The following is a 20,229-nucleotide window of genomic DNA, read 5'->3' as shown; positions in this document are numbered from 1 at the left end:
TTCTCCAACCCAGCTTTTGTCAGTAATAAGCTAAGTGATAAAGTTGGCATTTTAATCTGTAACTGAACCCTATCTCTGCCTCTCGTTTTGAACCTGAGTGGGGAAGAAAAGGGTTTTGGGTATTGACCCCCTCTTTATCAACAGTAGGGAGCCCTGGTGGCGCAGTGGTTAAGCATCTGTCTGCTAACCAGAGGGTCAGCAGTTTAAACCTACCAGCCGCTCAGCACAGACCCTACTGGGCAGTTCTGCTCTGTCTTCCAGGGCTCGCTATGAGTCAGAACTGACTCGAAGGCAATGGGTTTGGCTTTTGGTTTCTCCACAGCAGCCATACTGTGAAGGCCTTTCATCCTGCAGGGGCGCCAAGAAGTCCCAGGCATGGAACTGAAACGATCCGATCTGTGCTTTGGCAAGACAGCTGTGGCAGTGTGGGGTTGGGCAGACAGAACGAGGTAGGGCGACTAGGCGGGAGGCTGTGGTGATAGCCAAAGGAACGCTGAAGTGGCCTCAACTAAAGCAATGGGGAGGAATGGACAGACCTCGTTCTAAGGAGGAAGTTACAAGAATGCATTGATAAGGAATGTGGGCCTTGAAGCAGGGAACTGAGCCAGACAATTTCAAGCTTTGTAGCCTGGCCACTGCGCCCACGGCGGCATCAGTAATCAACTAACCAAGAGGGAATTCAGGGGGAACAGCAAACTCAGACCAGGGCCAGGGGGGTGTGAAGGTATGAAGATGTATTTCAGGCATGAAATGTTTGAAGTCCCACAGGGCATTCAGAGAGACATTCGATAGAAATATGCAGACATTCAATTACAAATATGAGCCTCCAACTCTGGGGCTAGGTCAGACCTGGAGATATACAAAGGGAGAAATGAGTCTCCTCAGGAAGAACACACAGAATGAGAAAAGGAGATGGCTGAGGGCAACACTCTGTGGAACATGAGTATTTCAGGATAGATGAGAAGAATAAAAAGGCATGAACAGGGAATCTGGTGGGGAATAAGGGAGCAGGGGACTCCCCAATGAAGAACCCTGTACGAAAGTACTGAACAGCGTCAAATAAGAGTCTATGTGCCTGCGAAAGCCGCGACTCCAGAATAGCTCTGAAATCCTTTGAGGTGCTTACCTTGCTATCAAAAAGTGACAGTGGCTTCACAGACTTGAGGGCAAACCTCATGACTGCATACAGGATGGAGCAAAGGACCGAGTGGTGCTCCACCAGCGGGTAGTGGATGTGCTTCTGCTCGAGGGCCAGCTCCACTATTGAGGTGGGGCCTTCGACAGAGAGCCAGGCGTCCTCAGTATCCAGGACGGGTGCCTGCATTTCATCCCTGCTAACATCCGCCTGAGGGTTTGAGAACAGAGAACTGGGCTCAGAAATGGAGGAAGAATAGCTTGCCAACAGCCTACTGAGTTTACCAGATGCAAGGTGCAAACTCATATATATGTATTAATTTTTTTAACTGAATTGCAGTAAAAAGCACACACTGTCTACCCAGTAAGAAGCACTATTATTTTTAAGGCGTAAGTCAAGAGGCTCTTCCTATGGACGTGAGTCCCTTTTACCTCCATTAAGGTCTGAAGAAGGTCCAGGCAGGAGCCCAGGAAACATGTCACCGCTGTGTCGCTCATCCCCACATCCTGTTTGAAGAAAGAACGCAGTTAGCCCTGCAGCAGAACCTCCACAGTTACTACGAGAAAAGCAGAAACAACACAGTGCACCCGTTCAAGTGACTCCACATGGAGAGAAAGGCTTGGACTTAAAGTCAAGGCATTAATGCATTTGAATTCCTTTCTTTAGATTGTTTAGACTGAAGCAATTCTAAAATTAGGCTTCAAAAAAAAAAAAGTGGTACTACTATACACTTTATCCCATTAGGGCAGGCTCCTGTGGACTGAACAGGCCCAGCCTCCTCAGGTACTCCAGACTGTGGACTCCTGGGGAAGCACCATGGTCCAGCTTGCTGAGGTATCTGATAGCCAAACCACTGGGGTACGGGCAAGATACACACACCAGAGTCCAACCTGGAAACCTTGAAGAAAACTCAGTCTGGTTTCATAGAGGCTTTTAGGGACTGAACTGGACCTGCTGAAGAAGACTAGCATAAACCCCAACTCTTAGCAGTTCCTCAGCATCCCCAAGCTCGTGAACTAAATGCCAGACAAATGGTGGAGGCAAAAGAGACTGTCCTAGTTGACTGTTAAAAGGCCCATCACCCACGGCCACTGCAGTCACATACCGTTTGTGTTAAACTAGCGACCAGTAAGTTCCTCAGATCTCCGAAGTGAATAAATGATTACACTCTCACATACATGCACATATATACATAAACTGTAGCATGCCAGAAGAATTCTTAAACAATTCTGATTTTTCGGGACCGAAGACCTATAACAGCTAGATTCATGTGTCCCAACATTTCTTAAGATATTTGAAATGAGAACAACTTCAAAGTTCTGAGCAAAAGCCAGCGCTATTGATCAGTGGCCTCAAATCCAACCCCAGGACGTTACTGAAGATTAATGCCCGTTTGTACAATAGTTATCACATCTGGGTAGATCCAATTCACTACTCGTGAACCCGCTTTAATCTGATGCTGGACGCTGCAATGGGCAAGAGAATACATTCTAATGTCAAGGGGAGAAAACATCTGCAGCAATGGCAGCATGTGATCTCCCGCCCACAGTCCAAAGTTGAACACATCTTGTGAAAACACAGCTTAAACGTGCTGACAGTCTGGAAAGGTGAATTAAAGCTGGCCATGATGGTTCATGACCAATCTCCTTAATACAGGTATTCTCTTTCCATTTTCATTATCTCCTGGTATGCCAGCAAAGGGTAACAGGCAACGTCCGCCCTTCAGCTAATGAGGTCCTAGCTACAAAGTGCAGGCTGACAACTACTTTCCAGGTAAGGGGGTGCACTTACCCTTCGGCACAGCCTATCCTTTGGTGATTTTCCAACCTGAGACAGAAAGACACAAAATGCTTTATTCTTTAATAATTTAAATAAAAAGGGATTACTATGGTACAGGAAGTAAAAACAGCCACACTTAAAAAATAGTGCAGCTACAAATAAATGTGGCAACCCTTCACCAATTAACTGTTGGCTCATGAACTGTGATAATTCATTTATAACACAGTGCAATTAATTTTGTGGTGGAACTTAAAAATATACCCCCAAAGGAGACATTAGTTTTATAAAACCCACTGGGCTCACAAACAATCCTTTTCAAAAATAAACTGTCTACTTGAACTACTAAGAAAAATTTTTCTAAAACCTGACCTGTACTTTGCACAATCAAATGACAGACAGCGTTGTCTTAAAACCCAGAACCTCCCCCCACCAAGGTTATTCATAAAAGCAGTTAACAATTTTGCTTGTTGATAAACACACACAGCAGTTTTAAATGGTCAGAAAGACAAGAAGCACAATTTAAAGCAGTCAGGAGTTACATTCCCAGCCCAGAAAATCAGTTTATCTCCTACTCTACACACATCTGCCTGATAGAGTAGTAAGTGGGAGATCACAGTTCTGCCCTTCAGGGACATCCACCCCATGAGACAAGAGAGTCCCAAGACAGAAACAACGGCAGGAGAGGTTCCAGGACACAACACTCAGCCCTCATTACACTGCACCGACATCACGCCAACAGTCTTTGGACAACCAAACAGCCCACCCAACCCCAACGTATTTTACACTGTTGCCAGAATCATCTTCAAGAATGCAAGACTGAGCACGCCATTTCTCTGCTTACGACAGCCCCAGAATCTCTGAGATCAAATAACAGCTACCATTTACTGAGCCCTACCACGCTGCCAGGCCCTCTGCGCACCAGCTTACGCGTATCACTAGAAGTCCACAGCCTGCACAGAGCTCTTCACGTTCAGCATCCCTGCTTCCTACAGCCTATGCTCCAAGCGGACTACACTGCACGCAGTTCTCTGAACCCAGTCACCGCCTCAAATCTCCCGGACCTTTGTTGGCCTAAGTTTCCTTGCTCCAGCTTTTTATTGGTTCATAAAGGCCTCACCCTTCGAAATTTAGCTGAGAATCTTCCCCTTGTCTTGTTACTTCCTCTTGTCTTGTTACTTCCTCTTCTGTGACCCAGCGCCACCCTATTGTCATTTACCCGACTTTCAGACTGTGAGTACTTTGAGGCAGGGACTGTGACTTATCTCTGCAGCCCCAGAATCTAGCACAGTCCTTGGCACGTAAGAGTTACTGATTAAAATAAATATTTGTTGAACCCTCTGCTTCCCAGTTCAGGACAGTTGGCACCCAAGTCCTAGTTGTGAGGATCAAACGTACAGTGGATGTGAGAATGCTGGGAATCCGTAAACAGTAATGCACATACAAGATACTTTTTGGTATTATCTCAGAGAAGGAATCAGAGGTGAAGTAGACTAGAACAGTATCAGAAAGCCAAAAGGAATGAGTTTGGGGAAAGAAGTACTTAAGTGGGTAAGAAAGATGAACACAGAGGAAAGAACAGATTTAGCTAAAAAAATATCACTAGTGACCCTAAAGTAAGCAGTTCTAAGGGGGCAGGGGCCTAAAGTGGCTGGGAGGTGTCCTGCTAGTTGCGGTTTAGGAACGGCTGTCCCTCTAAACTGAAAAGAACGTGCTGGCATTACAGCAGCAGTTCTTCTAAGCTGCGTCCCCCTCACAGATTTGCCAGGTTAACCTACGCTCTCAGCTGGCCTGTGACACACGCGTTGCTTGGGCTACAAGGCAACTCTGGTGGCCTCTGCTCCCACCACCCGAGTCCTCTGCCGACATGGTATGTTCCTTCCCAGATCTGCCCATGCGGTTGTGCAGACACTGTGACAAAACAACTGCTGAGATATAAATGAGGAAAACAGAAGGGAGCTGCTTCTATGAATGCTATGCTGAACGCTTTAAGAAGACTTACGGAGGAGAGTAGCTAAATCCTCGGTCTGCTGGCCTAGAAAGAGAGAAAACCACTACAAGGATGAGGGATCAATTAGAAAAACCTAAAGATTTTGCATTCCAATTGCATCACCACTTTAAAGAAACAGGATCTAGAAATCACTGGCAATGCATTACAAGTGAGGCTGATGCAAGGAAAACAAAGTAGAACTCTAACAGACTCACTGTCGGAGGCTGAGCTCTGCACAGAAGCAAAAGGCATAATGTGTATGTACGTATGTATGTATTATGTATGTGTGTGTGTGTGTGTGTATAATATACATACATATACACAGACACACAGAGACAGGAGAAAGAGATTTATCTCAAGGAAATGGCTCACGTGGCTGTAGAGGCTGGGAAGTACCAAGTCTGTGGGTCAGATGTCAGGCTGAAGGCTTCTGAGTCACACAGATGTAGGGGGCTGACAAGCCCAAGATAGGCAGGTAAGACAGCAGGTTGCTGGCTCACAGGCTGCAGAGGCCAATGAATCTAAAATCGGCAGTTAAGATGGCAGGCTGCTGACTCACAGGCTGCGGAGTCTGATGAGTCCCAACACTGGCAGCCAATATGGAATGCAGCTAGCTCAAGTTCTAAGAAGCGGACGTCAGATGATGATGAGCAGGATGCAGGAACCAGAGCAAGTGAGCAAGCTTTGCCAGACATCCATATATACTGGATGCAGGCCACACCCCTGAGGAAACTCCCCTTACAACTGATTATCTGATCACATAAGATCAGATCATGGAGGATGACTACATCATTACCTAACTGCCACATCATAATTACATAACTACCAAACCACTGGGAATCATGGCTCAGCCAAGCTGACACACAGCTTTCCACTCGGCTTTTCCTAATATAGCAGCCTTTACTTGTCAGGGATCCAATGTGGAGGTTCTGCCACTTGCTAAACAAAAAAGAGAGAGTATCTATTCCAACTATGCATTCTGGAATTTGGGAAATCACTACAGGATGGGCTCAGAGGCCCACTGGACCCACTGCGAGAGGGATCTAAGCTAAGACTCCATTAATACCTGACCTCCATATGCCCCTGCTCTGACAGGAGGGCCACAGTGATGTTTCAGCTAAGATTGCATTAATACCTGACCTCCTTATGCCCCCACTCTGAAAGATGGGCCACAGTGATGTTCTGGCTAAGACTCCCTTAATACCTGACCTCCATAGGCCCTGCTCTGACTGGTGGGCCACAGTGATGTTTTGGCTAAGACTCCATTAACACCTGAGCTCCATATGGCCCTACTCTGACAGGTGGGCCACAGTGATGTTTTGGCTCTCCAGGAATTAGTGTCAATTCAGAGCCAGTGTCCAGTAATCTCCCAAAAGTCTGATTATTTCCTTTTCCCAATGAACACTCTCATAAAAGGCTGTAAATCCCTTTGGGGAAGGCTGGAAAAAAGGTTAACAGTATAAATTTTTGACAGTGTAGCGGGACCCTCAAGGGGACCTGGCCTTCCCTTCATTCAAGGGGCTGTGGGTCTGTAAACTGGCTCAAGTCTGGGGGTTGACTGAGAGGCTGTGACTCTCTATTCTGGTGATTCAAGTTAGACTGCCATTCACTTAACCTAAAATTCTGCTGCTTGAGCAGCTCCTGTACAGATCAAGTACATATTTAGTAGATTTCCCATCTATTTCACTCTTACGGACACTGTGACTAAGTCCACACAAGTCAGATTACTCCGATTACTACTTCGACTCTGCCATCCGTTACTGTAGCCACGCCCACCTCGTCTTTGTCGACTGAGTGCTGCCACTTGGCCCCTGCTGCCACGGGGTCCAACCAGCCCCACTGTAGTTAGGTGTCTTAATTCAGTTAGGGCAGATCCCACTGTCAAATCTGACTTCCATAAACTAGCAATCACATCAGTCTTCCAGGATGCTGGGGCTCCCTTCACAAACTTGTTCCTCACTGTTGTGGTAAAAAGTGTGTCCTCTGAGTACTCCACGTGTGGGTCTATGGGTCTAGGCTGGTAAATCCACTCTAGCATGCCAATTTCCCTAAGCCTTTGGATACCTTCTTCTACAGTCTACCAAGTCAGGTCTGGTACTTCTGGCCATTGTGCAATCTATACTTCAGCAAACCAACCAAATAAACTAATAGATCCTTTCCTAACCTCTCGAGCTTGAAACAGTGAATGAAGAACCTGTGCTTAGTGAGCCCATATCAATAAACTCAGACTGATCCAACTTTATGTTCCTGCGCCATTATTCCACACCCTTAATAGCCATTCCCACACGTATCCCCCAGGTTTCTGTTTGTACATATTAGAAAACTCATGTAGTTCTTCTGGAGTGTAATGTACCTCCTTCTGGGTCACACTTTGTTTTCTACCTTTTGGGGTTTGCTGGGACTTAAGTCTAGTTATAGGTCCAGAAGCAAAAATGGGTGGCGGGAGTGGGTCCTGGGAACATTCAGTAATGTTCTGTAAGGCATCTACCTCAGGCAATGGCCCAGGCAACGCCCCAGGTGCCACCCCAGGTGACATCTCAGACAAAGACTCTTCAGACACAGCTGGGTTAATGTCATCAGATGGGGGCAGAAGGGCTAATGATTTTACTAGAGAGGGTGGCTTAGCAGACAAAGATGGAGTGATCTCTTCAGGGGGCTGGTTGTTGGCAGGAGTGATTCAATGGAACTTGAGGGTTCAGTGTCCTCAGCTTCCTGATTATCTGACCCTATATCTCCATCCCAAATTTCAGGATCCTCTGTCTTCCCAGCCAATACTCTCACTTTAACTTCAGACACCTTTCAAGGCTGGGAATTCAATTGGTGTTGTAATTCTGCCACTCTAACGATAAGACTCTTAAGTTTGGTTTTTGGAAATACCAGCTATTACTACAAGAAATAAGGCTTTCTTTAGGGCACAAGTGGCAACTCTGAGGTCTTTTATGTGGTGCTTGACCTTTGACTCTGAAGCCCTGAGCTCATCTCTTTCTGTCACCACTTTGTCCAGCAAAAGTAGGACCAACCAACCAGCTTCCCTATGCTTCTCATTTTGAAAAAAATTGTAGAAAAGTATCAAACATGTGATCACCCAGAGCCTTGCTTCTCACCAATATTTGACCTACTGGTGGTGGTATTTTACATATTAATGTTGCCACCTCATGCCATGGATTAACAGCACCCTCTTTACTACTGGAGGCAGAGTCATCAGTACCTTTAAGGCTGGTCAGACTTGAGAACTAATTTAGAAAACTTGTCCTTATGATTTTGTTCTCCAGAAATACTCTCAGTACCAAATGTCTTAGGCTGGGTTCTCTAGAGATGCAAAACCAGTGAAGTGTATATATTTACATATATGGAGAGATTTATCTCAAGGAAATGGCTCATGTGGTTGAAGAGGCTGACAGGTCCCAGGTCTGTGGGTCAGGTGTCAAGCTGGAGGCTTCTCCTAACTCATGAAGCTGCAGGGGCTGACAAATCCAAGACTGGCAGGTTAGACAGCTTGCCACTGGCTCAAGGGCTGCAGAGGCCAGTGAATCCAAGATCAGCAGATAAGATGGCAGGCTCCTGGTTCATAAGCTGCAGAGGCTGACGAATCCCAAGATTAGCAGGCAATATGGCAGGCAGCTGGTTCAAGTCCCGAGAACTGGAGATCAGATGATGAAGAGTCGGATGCAGGATCCAGAGCAAGCAAGCAAGCTTTGCCAGAACCTCCATAAACATACTGGATGCAGACCACACCCCTGCAGAAACTCCCTTTACAACTGATTGGCTGAACACATCAGATCACATCACGAAGGATGACTATATCATTACATAACTACCAAACTATGTCATTCAATACCTGCCAAACTACATCATTATGTAACTGCCAAGCCACTGAGAAGCATGGCCCATCCAAGTTAACACACAACTTTAACCACCACACTCACATTCGAAGAAGACATTTTGATCCCACATTCAAAGATCAGTGAAGAAAAACGTACGTTTGTATGTTTTAATTTAAAATTGAACGCAAATTCCTGCTTGAATAAATACCCAGTCACACCCTCTCTGGTTAAGGGGCATTTACAGTGTGTTACTCTCTTCTTAAGGATTTCCAGCTCTCCTTCATGTCATTAAAATGCCAGCATTGGAAATTACATTTAATTTAGCATAAGTAGAATTCTGTATCAAATAGTCTACTAAGGTCCAATGTTAATAAACTTTCTAACATCAGTCACTTAATTGAGGGAAACAAACATGAAGTCAGTACAGAAATTTTAAAATCACCTTACCTTGTCCATCAAGTATGTGGCAGCAGAAAACCTTTTAACCAAGAACGTATTCCACACCATCAGTGCGATGCCTGGACGGTAAGTAAAAAGTAATAAACAAAAGGCTTGTGTGCTGTCGCTTTCATCACACGCAAGAATCCACTGTTTTCCTTAAGCTTGTAAAAGTCAGAACTGAGTTGCATAAGAGGATATCTAAATGGCCAACCAGCATAAGGAAAGATTCAACATGATAGGTTATAAGATAACCTACAAAGTCACAATGAAATAGTACACAGGTATCAGAAAGGCTAAAATTAAAACGATAAAAAAGCCCACTAACACCACCAAGTGTTGATGCGGACGTGGGACAACCAGGACTCCTACACATTGCTGATAATGAACTGGGAAAATGACCGGAAGACGTTTTGTTAGTATCCACCAAAGCTAGGCAGCTGTTTACCCACGACCTAGCAGTTCTACCGCTGGGTACGCACTCGATACGGATGAATACAGACAACATGCACGGCATTGCTGAGAACTGCTCTACTGGTAATACTCAAGTACTACAAACAACCTCGAAATCCAGGAAGGTTTCTTCCGTAAGTAACCACCCAAACTAAAGCAAAATATGGAACATTTATTATATGTATCTTATGCTGTAATAAAAATTAAAAAACAAAAAACACCTCTGGGCTATCTGTACTTCCCTATTCAGTAAGGTTTGGCATTAAAACTCAAGCTTCTGAAACAGCTGTCAGTTAGGCAGCGTGAACAGACGTTTCACATGCTGTGACTACTGCCCGCATAGCTGATTCTGCAGCTAGAAGGGAGTTATTTTTTTTTAAGCTGTGAAGAAATCAGGAAGCTTACTCGATATATAAATGGGTAAAGGTCTAACTTAAAGAAATACTAGCCTGAAATCAATGGGTAACTTAAATTTTATCAATAAGGACAGAATTATCTAAAGATTTTTTCCAAGCTAGTCACTTTAAATGCTTTTTCCTCCCTTTGAAGAAGGTAACATCGAAGAGCTAAATGAATAATTATCGAATTGTCTTCACGTAAAATGAGGTATTTTAAAATTTCTGTAATTTGACTTCATACTCTGAATACCCGCAGCAAGGTGGTACAGGCAAAGAAGAAATCTCTCTGGAAGTTATCACTGAGACATAAAGGTGCCAGCCTCCTCTTCCCAGCCCAACACCTAGTCTCTGCAGTAGTATTAAGCTTACTAAGCAGCCTAGTGTGCCCTGGTGATGCAGTGGTTAAGAGTTCAAGCTGCTAACCAAAAGCCTGGCAGTTCAAATCCACCAGCCACTCCCTGGAAACCATATGGTGCAGTTCTACTCTGTCCTATAGGGTCGCTATGAGTCAGAATAAACTTGAAAGCAACGAGTTTTTATTTTTAACTTTTTTAAGTAGCCTAGCAATAATGTCCTCAATTCTTATAATGAAATTCACCTATTAAATGGAACCTACAACCTGTTCATAATTTCTCTACAACAATTAATAACCTTCTTTCAAGAAGACATGAGCAATCCCTGTGGTACAGCAGCCAATGGAGACCATGCACATTTATTACAAGAAGCTCAAGGTCGTGTGGAGAACATAGTCTTAGGCTTCTGAATTCCTAACTTACTCATCAGGAATCACCATCCTGAGAGCTCCATACCTTTTTCCTTATCCACATGTGAGCTAACAGGGGAATCTATGATTCGCAGGGAATATCCCGTCTCATGTGCAGCGTAAGCTTGGGAAACGGACAGATGGGCACAGAAGACAATAATCACTGCTCCTTTCCCCTCTTTTCTGGATTACATTTTTTTCAAATAGTTAAAACAGTCAGTAGTTTGCATGTAGTAACATATGATAATGTGTTAGGCTGTAGGACCATCAGATAAAAACACAACAGGCTATGAATCTAAAGACTCTTATCTCTTTTAAATCAATTAGTTTCTCACATCGGTTCACTTACCATTTTGAACGTGTGCATTCAGAATGTGCTTCAAGTGTTCTATGGACCTAACAAAAAAGCGTGCTTCCTTACACACACGGAGAGGGGAAAAAAAAGAGGTGCTGTTTAATAGGTGTTTAAAGTACAATACAAATGATGACTTCTTACATTAATCTCCACCTAGAAGTGACCTCGGAATGTTGCAATAAGAACATGGAATTATTACGTAAGAGGTAACTTTTCTTAAGTAATTTCATGAGTCCGAATCAACTCCACAGCCACTAACGACGTCAGCACGTAACAACGAAACCCCAGAAGGCCTCGGGTCCGACAGCCTCACAGCCGGTCCGGGTCCACAGTCCGCGGCACTGCGGCTTTTGTACCAGGGCAGTGTTCTCTCCGGGAAATGCTGCAACTCCACACAGCTGTGAAAACAATGGCTTGACTTCTCTGCGAGCACAATTCATCCGCTCATCATTCAGCGAGCGCTCACTGAGCGTCCGCTACATGCCAGGCTCTGCTTGAGGCCCCAGGAAGTATAATAACGAACAAAACAACAAGAAAATCACCGCTTCGTTTTAAAAGGAAACAATTCTCATAATGGGTAATGGTCACGCTAATCGACACGTCCGGCAACACGCACACGTTTTCTCTGCAAACTGCTACAGCCCTTTGAGAAGATGCGCGCACACTGCCGGGCAAGTCGACTAGTGCCATCAGTCACCATTACGAGAACTGTTTCCTTTTAAAACGAAGCGGTGGCTGCTGCTCCTGTTATTTTCCTGTTCGACAGTCATCTCCTTTCCCTATCCAACCCCCATCCCGGCTCCTCCATTTTACATCACAGCTTTATGAGACACGGAACAACTGAAATGACCCTTGGGGAATTTCTAACACCAATATGTTTTGGCAAAGGTGATGTGTTTAATCTACGTGCTGACTACAAAATTATTTAGTAAATCCTCCTTTAAATTTAGGAGAAAATTGAGACACAAAGGGTTCAGAGACATTTCCTAAGGTCACACAGCTAGTAAGTGGAAGCACTGGGGCTGGAACCCACATCTGTGTCCACCAAGCTAAGCTGCCTTTGGTTTATAAATGAATGTTGTGAAACAGAGTTTTCTGCTTAAATATCACTTAGACTTGAATGTGGAATTAATTCATTCAGATTTTAGAAATTATGTCATCATTCTAGTCCTAAAATCTTTTTTCTTTCATGTAGGAAAAACATTCCACTTGAGAAGAGAGCCTAAATATGCTTACTGATCATGCCATAATAAGCTGAAGAGGGCAAACGGAGGGCTACCAATAGAATCCCTGTCCTACAACGTCATTTGGTCAACGTTTAACTAACCCAAGTCCATTCCTTTCTTTAAAACACTTCCATTTTTAATGCCTTCCTTTAATACGTAAGTGGTAACGCATTAAAGACATTTTTTTCTGAAGGAAGGAAGAAAATGGTTACCATTAGTAAAGTATGAACTAGCTTATCAGTTACGTTTTTCTGAAAGAGTACAACCTAACACAAGGACAATAAAGGAATGAATTATGATTTGAAAGGAACAATTTAACACAGCACTGCCTGGGATGGCTTAAGTAAAGGACCATACTGGCCAGTAGTAGTATTCACCTTATGTTTTTACATTTTATTTGATCCTGGTGTGAACCCTGAAGGATTGGCACCTTCATTAGAAAAGGGTAGGGGGGAGAAAAACACAGGTGCAGCTATTCAGCGGGCCAGACCACATGCTTGTCAGCAATTCCCCTGGGGATCCAAATTCAGGTCTCCGGCCTCTAGGCCTGGGCCCTTCTCCCTCCACTGCTTCTGCCCCGTGAATGGGTCCTTTTCCCTCCACTGCTGCTACCCTATGAATGGGCCCTTCTCCTTCCACTGCTGCTACCCCATGAAGGGCCCTTCTCCCTCCACTGGTTCTGCCCAATGAATGGGCCCTTCTCCCTCCACAGCTTCTACCCCATGAATGGGCCCTTCTCCCTTCACTGCTGCTACCCCCTGAAGGGCCCTTCTCCCTCCACTGCTTCTGCTCCATGAAGGGCCCTTCTCCCTCCACTGCTTCTGCTCCATGAAGGGCCCTTCTCCCTCCATTGCTGCTGCCCCATGAACGGGCCCTTCTCCCTCCACTGCTTCTACTCCATGAATGGGCCCTTCTCCCTCCACTGTTGCTACCCTGTGAGTGGGCCCTTCTTCTACTACTGCTATCCCACGAAGGACTCTTCTCCCTCCACTGCTTCCACCCCATGAAGGGCTCTTCTCCTTCCACTGCTTCTGCTCCATGAAGGCCCTTCTCCCTCCACTGCTGCCACCCTGTGAATGGGCCCTTCTCCCTCCACTGCTGCCACCCTGTGAATGGGCCCTTCTCCCTCCACTGCTTCTACCCCATTGTCATGGACTGAATTATTTCCCCAAAAAACTGTGTATATCAATTTGGCCGGGCCATGATTTCCAGTATTGTGTGGTTGTCCTCCATTCTGTGATTGTAGTTTTATGTTAAAGAGGATTAGGTTACATTCCTGTTCCAATGTAAAGGGAGTTTCCCTGGGGTGTGGCCTGCACCACCTTTTATCTCTAAAGAGATAAAATGAAAGGGAAGCAAGCAGAGTTGGGGATCTCATACCACCAAGAAAGCAGTGCTAGGAGATGGGAGCTGAATGTGTCTTTTGGATCCGGGGTCCCTGTGCAGTGAAGCTCCTTGACCAGGGAAAGATTGAGGACAAGGACCTTCCTCCAGAGCCAACAGAGAGAGAATGCCTTCCCCTAGAGCTGACACCCTGAATTTGGACTTTCAGCCTACTTTACTGTGAGGAAATACACTTCTCTTTGTTAAAGCCATCCACTTGTGGTATTTCTGTTATAGCAGCACTAGATGACTAAGACACCTATGAAGGGGCGTTCTCCCTCCACTGCCTCTGCCCCGTGAAGGCCCTTCTCCCTCCACTGCTTCTGCCCCGTGAAGGCCCTTCTCTCTCCACTGCTTCTACCCGGTGAAGGTCCTGCAGGAGAGGGTGGCGACCAAAGTGGTAGAAAAGGATACCAAAGCAGAGAGCTGAAAAGGAAAGGAGGCTAACCCTGGACTAGAGTTGACCCAGCATACAATCTGGTTTTCTTGAATGCTCTGAGACAAATGTGACAGAAGCAATAAACACACACATATCTGACTTCACCATCTTTACTCTTTTCTCATGATGACCACACTATTAAGAGGAAGCCCTGGGGTCGCAGTGGTTAAGAGTTCAGCAGCTAACCAAAAGGTCAGCAGTTCAAATCCACCAGGCACTCCTTGGAAACCCTGTGGGGTGTTCTACTTTTTCCTACAGGGTCACTATAAGTTGGGATCGACTCCACGGCAACAGGTTTGGCTTTTTGGTTTTATACTATTAAGAATTTTCTATTGTGTAGTTGCCATCTCATGAAGCTATTCAGAATGAAATTAAAAAAAAAAAATTATCACAACCTAACTAGGAAGTGCAGTGAACCAGTCGCTTTAAGTGTAGACAAGCCTATGCTCCAGTCCTGACCCATTTACTTCCTTAGCAGCGTGGCCTCAGGTAAGTCACTTAACTTCTCTGAGCCCTTGTCTTCTATTGTCTAAAAAAAAAAAAAAAAAGGGTGTGTATAATAATAGTACCTTACTTCACAGTTTTACCATGAAGATTATAAGAGATAATGTATGAAAAAGGCTGAGCACAGCTCCTAGCAGGCAGTCATTCCAACAAGGAAAAATTCAGTGTTCCTACTTAACTTATTCAATTAAACAGTCTCACGGGTAGGCAGCATGAGCAAAGAAGCAGTAACACAAAGGAAGACGGGGCTCTTACCTCTGGATCCTTATTCCACTGAACCACGTACTCCCAACAACAATGAGCGTGCAGCACATCCAGCTCAAGGCTGCAAGGAAACTGTTCATAGGCCAAGTGCAGCAGGTCTGAAAGTAGAAGGCAGCTGTAGCACGTTACATTTTCCTCAAGGCAAAGTCAGTCACATCTCTCCGCTCTGGATTTCCTATTTCTCATTACTAATGTATTACCTGATATGGCTCCTAAGTCCATGTCTGCCTCTGATGTTTCAAGGAAACATCTGTTATCACCTTCTTTGGGTTCATCGGGGTTTTCTACCTCTCTGTCTTTGTCAGCCAGTTTCAATACTTCAGGGCTCAAGTCTTGTTTAAATATCCACTTGGCTACACTGTCTGCAATGCCACCTGCATTTTGGAGACAAGTAAGAAGATGAAAGTTGACCACACTTAGGCAGCAGCGTATGGGGGACAGCGCCAATGTAGTGTACTGACCTGCATTTCCTCACAAAGAGAGCTAACACTCAGCTTTCAGCCTGGAAGTCTCCCCGAAAGCCGTGAGACTTACTGCAATGCGATCATATACTACTTAACTCAGAAGAGCAGGTGGGATATTTGGTATCTAAGGGTATCACTGTACTCTCAGAAAACATGAGGTAAATATAAATGTGTTTGTATGTATATGGAAACCCTGGTGGCAGAGTGGTTAAGTGCTATGGCTGCTAACCAAAAGGCCAGCAGTTCGAATCCACCAGGTGCTCCTTGGAAACTCTATGGGACAGTTCTACTCTGTCCTATAGGGTTGCTATGAGTCAGAATTGACTTGACAACACGGTTTTTTTTTTTTTTTTGATGTATGTATGTGTCTATATACCACAAACCTTCTATGCTCAAGAATTCAAAATACACCTTGCCAAATAGGGCAAAGGAATAAGCACACTTTTAAATCACTTTTATTTAAATTATAAATGAAAACAGATGGATTAGGACAATACTTGTCTAGGCTTCTTGGGGCAACATAATATTACTTTTAATAGTCAATTAATTTGCCTATAAGGAATGTTTATGTATAAAATTTAGTCATAGCTGTATCAAAAATGACATAATGCTAGACTGTTTCACTCACACTATAAATGCAAACATTCAGAATGTTTGAAGAGTCTTGTCTGTTACGTACAACAAACTCTATGTCCTACTATTCACTGAAACTTCTTCTCTCAGTCTTTCCTTACCATGACCCAAACACTTCATATTCTCAATCAAATAAAAACCGATTGACAAAAAGAACGCCTCACAGTGAACTCACAACTTTCAATGGAAATAAACGGAAGCAGGTGCTGGGTGACCTATTACTTATGTTTGGCTTCTGAATCATTTGATAATTTTCATTCCAGAGTTAAGTTCCCAATTACATTTGCTTAAGTCCTCTTGAAAATGTTAAAAAGCAAAGATGTCACCTTGAGGACTAAGGCGCACCTGAGTATGGTATTTCCAACTGCCTCATATGCATGTGAAAGCTGGATAATGAATAAGGAAGACCAAAGAAGAACTGATGCCTTTGAATTATGGTGCTGACGAAGAATATTGTATATACCATGGACTGCCAGAAGCATGAACAAATCTGTCTTGGAAGAAGTACAACCAGAATGCTCCTGAGAAGTGGAGGATGGTGGGACTTCATCTTGCGTACTTTGGACATGTTATCAGGAGGGACCAGCCCTTGGCGAAGGACATCCTGCTTGGTACAGTAGAGTGTCAGCGAAAAACAGCAAGACCCTGAGCAAGATGGAATGACACAGTGGCTGCAACAATGGGCTCAAACATAGCAACAATTGTGAGGATGGCACAGGGCCAAGCAATGTTTCATTCAGTTTTACATAAGGTTGCTGTGAGGAGAAACTGACTTGACGGCACCGAACAACAACAACACGGTCCCGTAAGATATAAGTACAGGATTCCAGATGACTCCTAGACAACAGGAACTGATGCATCAGAAAGCACATATAAAGTTCTGTGAATATTAAAAAGAAGAAGAGAAAACCTGCAGCTAGTGGATCTTAGAGGTTTCCTGGAGGAAGCAGCATCTGAGCTGGCCTTGAAGGATGATAGGATACAGATAAGCACATGTGGGAGGGGCAGGCAAAGGGAAGTGTACCGCTCACATCCTGAGACGGGGAATCACACGTGCTTCATTCTAACATCCAGCAAACAAGCGAAAGGAAAATGCAATGAAAAACGGATTGCTTTCAAAGCCAAAAGTTCTTGGCACAGAAGCTGAGGAATTTACACTCATGCCAGCAGTTCTCAGCTTTTTAGTGCGAGCACCTCTTCACACTCTTAAAAATTGATAACCCCAAAGAACTTGGCTTTATGAGTTGTATTGCTCAGTATTTACAGTATCAGAAACTACAACAGAAATTTTAAAATATTTCATTAATTCACTTAAAAATAAAAATAATAAACTCATTAAGTCTTAACATAGTTTATGGAAATCACTATGGCACTGCTTTACACTTTTGCAAATCTCTTTAATGTCTGGCTTATAGCTAGATCCTCAAATCTGCTTCTACGTACAACCTACTGTGGTCTGTTGTTTGGCTGAAGTAAACGAAGAACGTCCAGCCTCACGCAGACACACGCGTAGAAGGAAAGGGAAGGTGGAGACCCTCTGGCCGCTCTTGGAGAACCACGGCCTATTTTACATGGAGGGTATACAGCGGGGGCGCCTGCACAGGAAGTGACAGGCTCAGACTTTGAGAAGCAGTATATACAGTGAGTTATCTTTTAAAATCCAAGTGTAGTTCTCTTTCCATATTCTTTCACTCATTTCTATACTAAACATACAGAAAGCACAGCATAAAATATAGATGCAGATGCTCAAATAAACTTCAGGTTACCTTTTCCTCCTTCCAACAATTTTCTAACAGAAAGCCTTGGGAGTGGCTCAGCCTGCAGCGATGATACCTTGGAGGGTCGAGTATTCACTCTGCTGTGAAGCAGAGTCTGAAGTATGAGGCAATCCTCCAGTTGTTTCAGCAGGAGTTTCCAGTATTCAGTGTCAAGAGAAAGTGCTTCCCAGGAATCAGTGAGGCCCTCTGAATCAGCGCCCAAGACTGTTTGGGAAAACTAACAGAAAATGCATGGGTGATGTCTGGCGAAGCTCCTTAATCAACATTAATGTGAATGAGCATGTACCCTGAAAACCGATGGGTAGCCAACACAGGTGGAAGCAACACACAGACGATGTTTCACAATGTTACAATGCGGGTCGATACAATGTGCCAGTAGACCGCAGGCTGAGGGGCAATGATGATGGAGTTCAGACATCTAAAAAGAGACCAGCAGTAATGCCCTCGATTCAACCGAAGTTCACCTCAGAAAGTTTTCTCGACCACCCTGGGCAAGGGCCACAGCTTTTTCTATCAGTATCAGTCAGAATACTGATGTTTCTTCAGAACGCACTGGCTAACTATACAAAAAAAGTCTGAGATTTCCCTACTCTCCATTGTTACAGACATGTTCAGCTGGTAGGACCCCAGTTCGCCTATAAACGACTGAAACTGACAATGCTAGGCGAGCCTCCACAGATGTATTCAGGCATCTCATCCAACGTAATGCGCCATCCCCCTAGAGAAAAACGATGGATCCACCACGAGGTACAAGGAATGCTAGTCATTTTTTGCAAATTTCAATCCTCAAGAGAGGAGGAAAACCACAAATAAAAAGTTAGTAGGGAATTTTCATTTGAGTCATTCAAAGCTACATGCCCGAAACAACCTACGTTTATGAAAGGGGGGGGGGCGTATAAATACAGCCGTAGAACTTCAGAGCTAGAACAAACGAGAAGTAATGCAGTCTAGTCCTGAGTTCTTCCAGATGAGAAAACTGAAGCCAGGAGACTCATTTTAAAGGCACTAGTCACAAATCACCAGCTACTGGCAGACAGCCGGATCTCTGCACTCCATTTCAGTATGTTTTCCCTCATCCTATGTAGTAAATGCTAAATTCAAGTATGCATGTTATGTGAATAAACAAATTATGAGCAGTACTCCGAAAATAATCAGGTAGGACACACATTCAGGTTTGAAATGCTCCGCCACACTGCATACAGTCAGTTCCCAGAAAAGGGAGAGCAGCTCCTCGGTGGGCCGGATGGCACAGGTGAAGGCTGCACCTCTGCTAACTTACCTTTTTCTCCGTCATAGTGTTGGATATCTGTGCAGCCACAGAATGCCCGACGTGCGCAGATAACAGAGCCGCTCCGTTGTTCTCGGACTGAATACAAGCCGCGCGCATCTGCTGCCACCAAGGGGACACGGACTGCGAGTCCCAGGTCTCATCGATGGCCACTGCAGGGATAAGGGAAAAAAGCACCCTGTTGATGTATTTGTGTACTTCTGAAGGAATCAGAAAACAAATCTATAACGTATTTTATTCAGAGCATTTATATTCCATCTCTTTATCCTGTGCTAGTCATCTTGTTCCTGAATCAATTTTAAATCCCTGTTCATTATATTTTTACCACTGCCAAAAACTACTTTGAACTATTCTAATATAATAGATTATTGTTCTAATGAAGCCAAAAATAATTATCATCTCCGCCAAAGACCTTTCTGTTCCCTTCACTAAGTAAATGCATCATTCAAATCACATTATTTGTGATGATGGCACAAATTACAATTTTCATAAAGTAAAGCATACTTTGAATGTGTTACCAGCTTTTTATTCATACTTTAAAAAATCTCTACGGTCAAATGTTTTGCACGCAGTACTCTCTTTTATCAGGAAAAATGATCGTCCCCCCCGATTCTGTGGGCTGTTTCCAAGGACCGCAGCATAAACTGCCGGGAACTCTGAACTATACCATACAGCAGATTTTTACCTTTCATCTTGCTCAGGAGGGACAGCATTGTATGAAGACAGCAGACAGACTGTGGTTTATCCAAAATATCTTTTTCCTTAGAAAGCCAAACACTCAGGAGTAGAGACTGAAATAAAATTTAAGGCTTTTTTAGCCTAAAAGAATATTTAACATAAAATCTTGCACCTTTCTAGAGCGCATCTGTGTGTATGGGTGATTCAGCCTTCAGGTGCAAAATAAGTAGCTGCCTGTTGTATCATGTAACATGACGGGCAGAGCATGGACCCTGTCTTCCTAAAAGATGAAGACAGGCCTGGCAATCTGCTTCTGAAAGGTCACAGCCTCCCAAGTCCTATGGAGCACATTTCTCCTCTGACACACATGGGGTCACCGTGAGTTGCAATCAACTCAAGGACAACCAACAATAACAATAGTACATCTAGAAATCTTTCTA

General features: G+C 44.2%; 1 protein-coding gene across 4 annotated transcripts in view; it reads right to left on the bottom strand.

Moving 5' to 3' along the window:
- The window catches only part of RAB3GAP2 (RAB3 GTPase activating non-catalytic protein subunit 2), a 106,274-nt gene that overhangs the window by 7,883 nt on the left and 78,162 nt on the right, over positions 1–20,229 (bottom strand). For 3 of the 4 annotated variants that reach the window (XM_064276894.1, XM_064276895.1, XM_023538701.2), the window contains exons 22-31: positions 19,797–19,902; positions 19,103–19,263; positions 17,812–18,040; positions 15,149–15,322; positions 14,940–15,046; positions 11,127–11,193; positions 9,173–9,243; positions 2,927–2,962; positions 1,567–1,641; positions 1,127–1,345 (exon numbers count right to left, since the gene is read on the bottom strand). In XM_064276894.1, the coding sequence (XP_064132964.1) occupies positions 1,127–1,345; positions 1,567–1,641; positions 2,927–2,962; positions 9,173–9,243; positions 11,127–11,193; positions 14,940–15,046; positions 15,149–15,322; positions 17,812–18,040; positions 19,103–19,263; positions 19,797–19,902 (1,245 nt within the window). The remainder of the gene's footprint in view (positions 1–1,126; positions 1,346–1,566; positions 1,642–2,926; positions 2,963–9,172; positions 9,244–11,126; positions 11,194–14,939; positions 15,047–15,148; positions 15,323–17,811; positions 18,041–19,102; positions 19,264–19,796; positions 19,903–20,229) is intronic. The other variant, XM_064276896.1, reaches the window with a different exon arrangement.

This window comes from Loxodonta africana, chromosome 25 (genome assembly GCF_030014295.1).
Source record: "Loxodonta africana isolate mLoxAfr1 chromosome 25, mLoxAfr1.hap2, whole genome shotgun sequence".
Taxonomy (NCBI): domain Eukaryota; kingdom Metazoa; phylum Chordata; class Mammalia; order Proboscidea; family Elephantidae; genus Loxodonta; species Loxodonta africana.
Note: the sequence above shows the minus strand (reverse complement) of the source record. Positions and strands in the feature narration are given on the sequence as shown.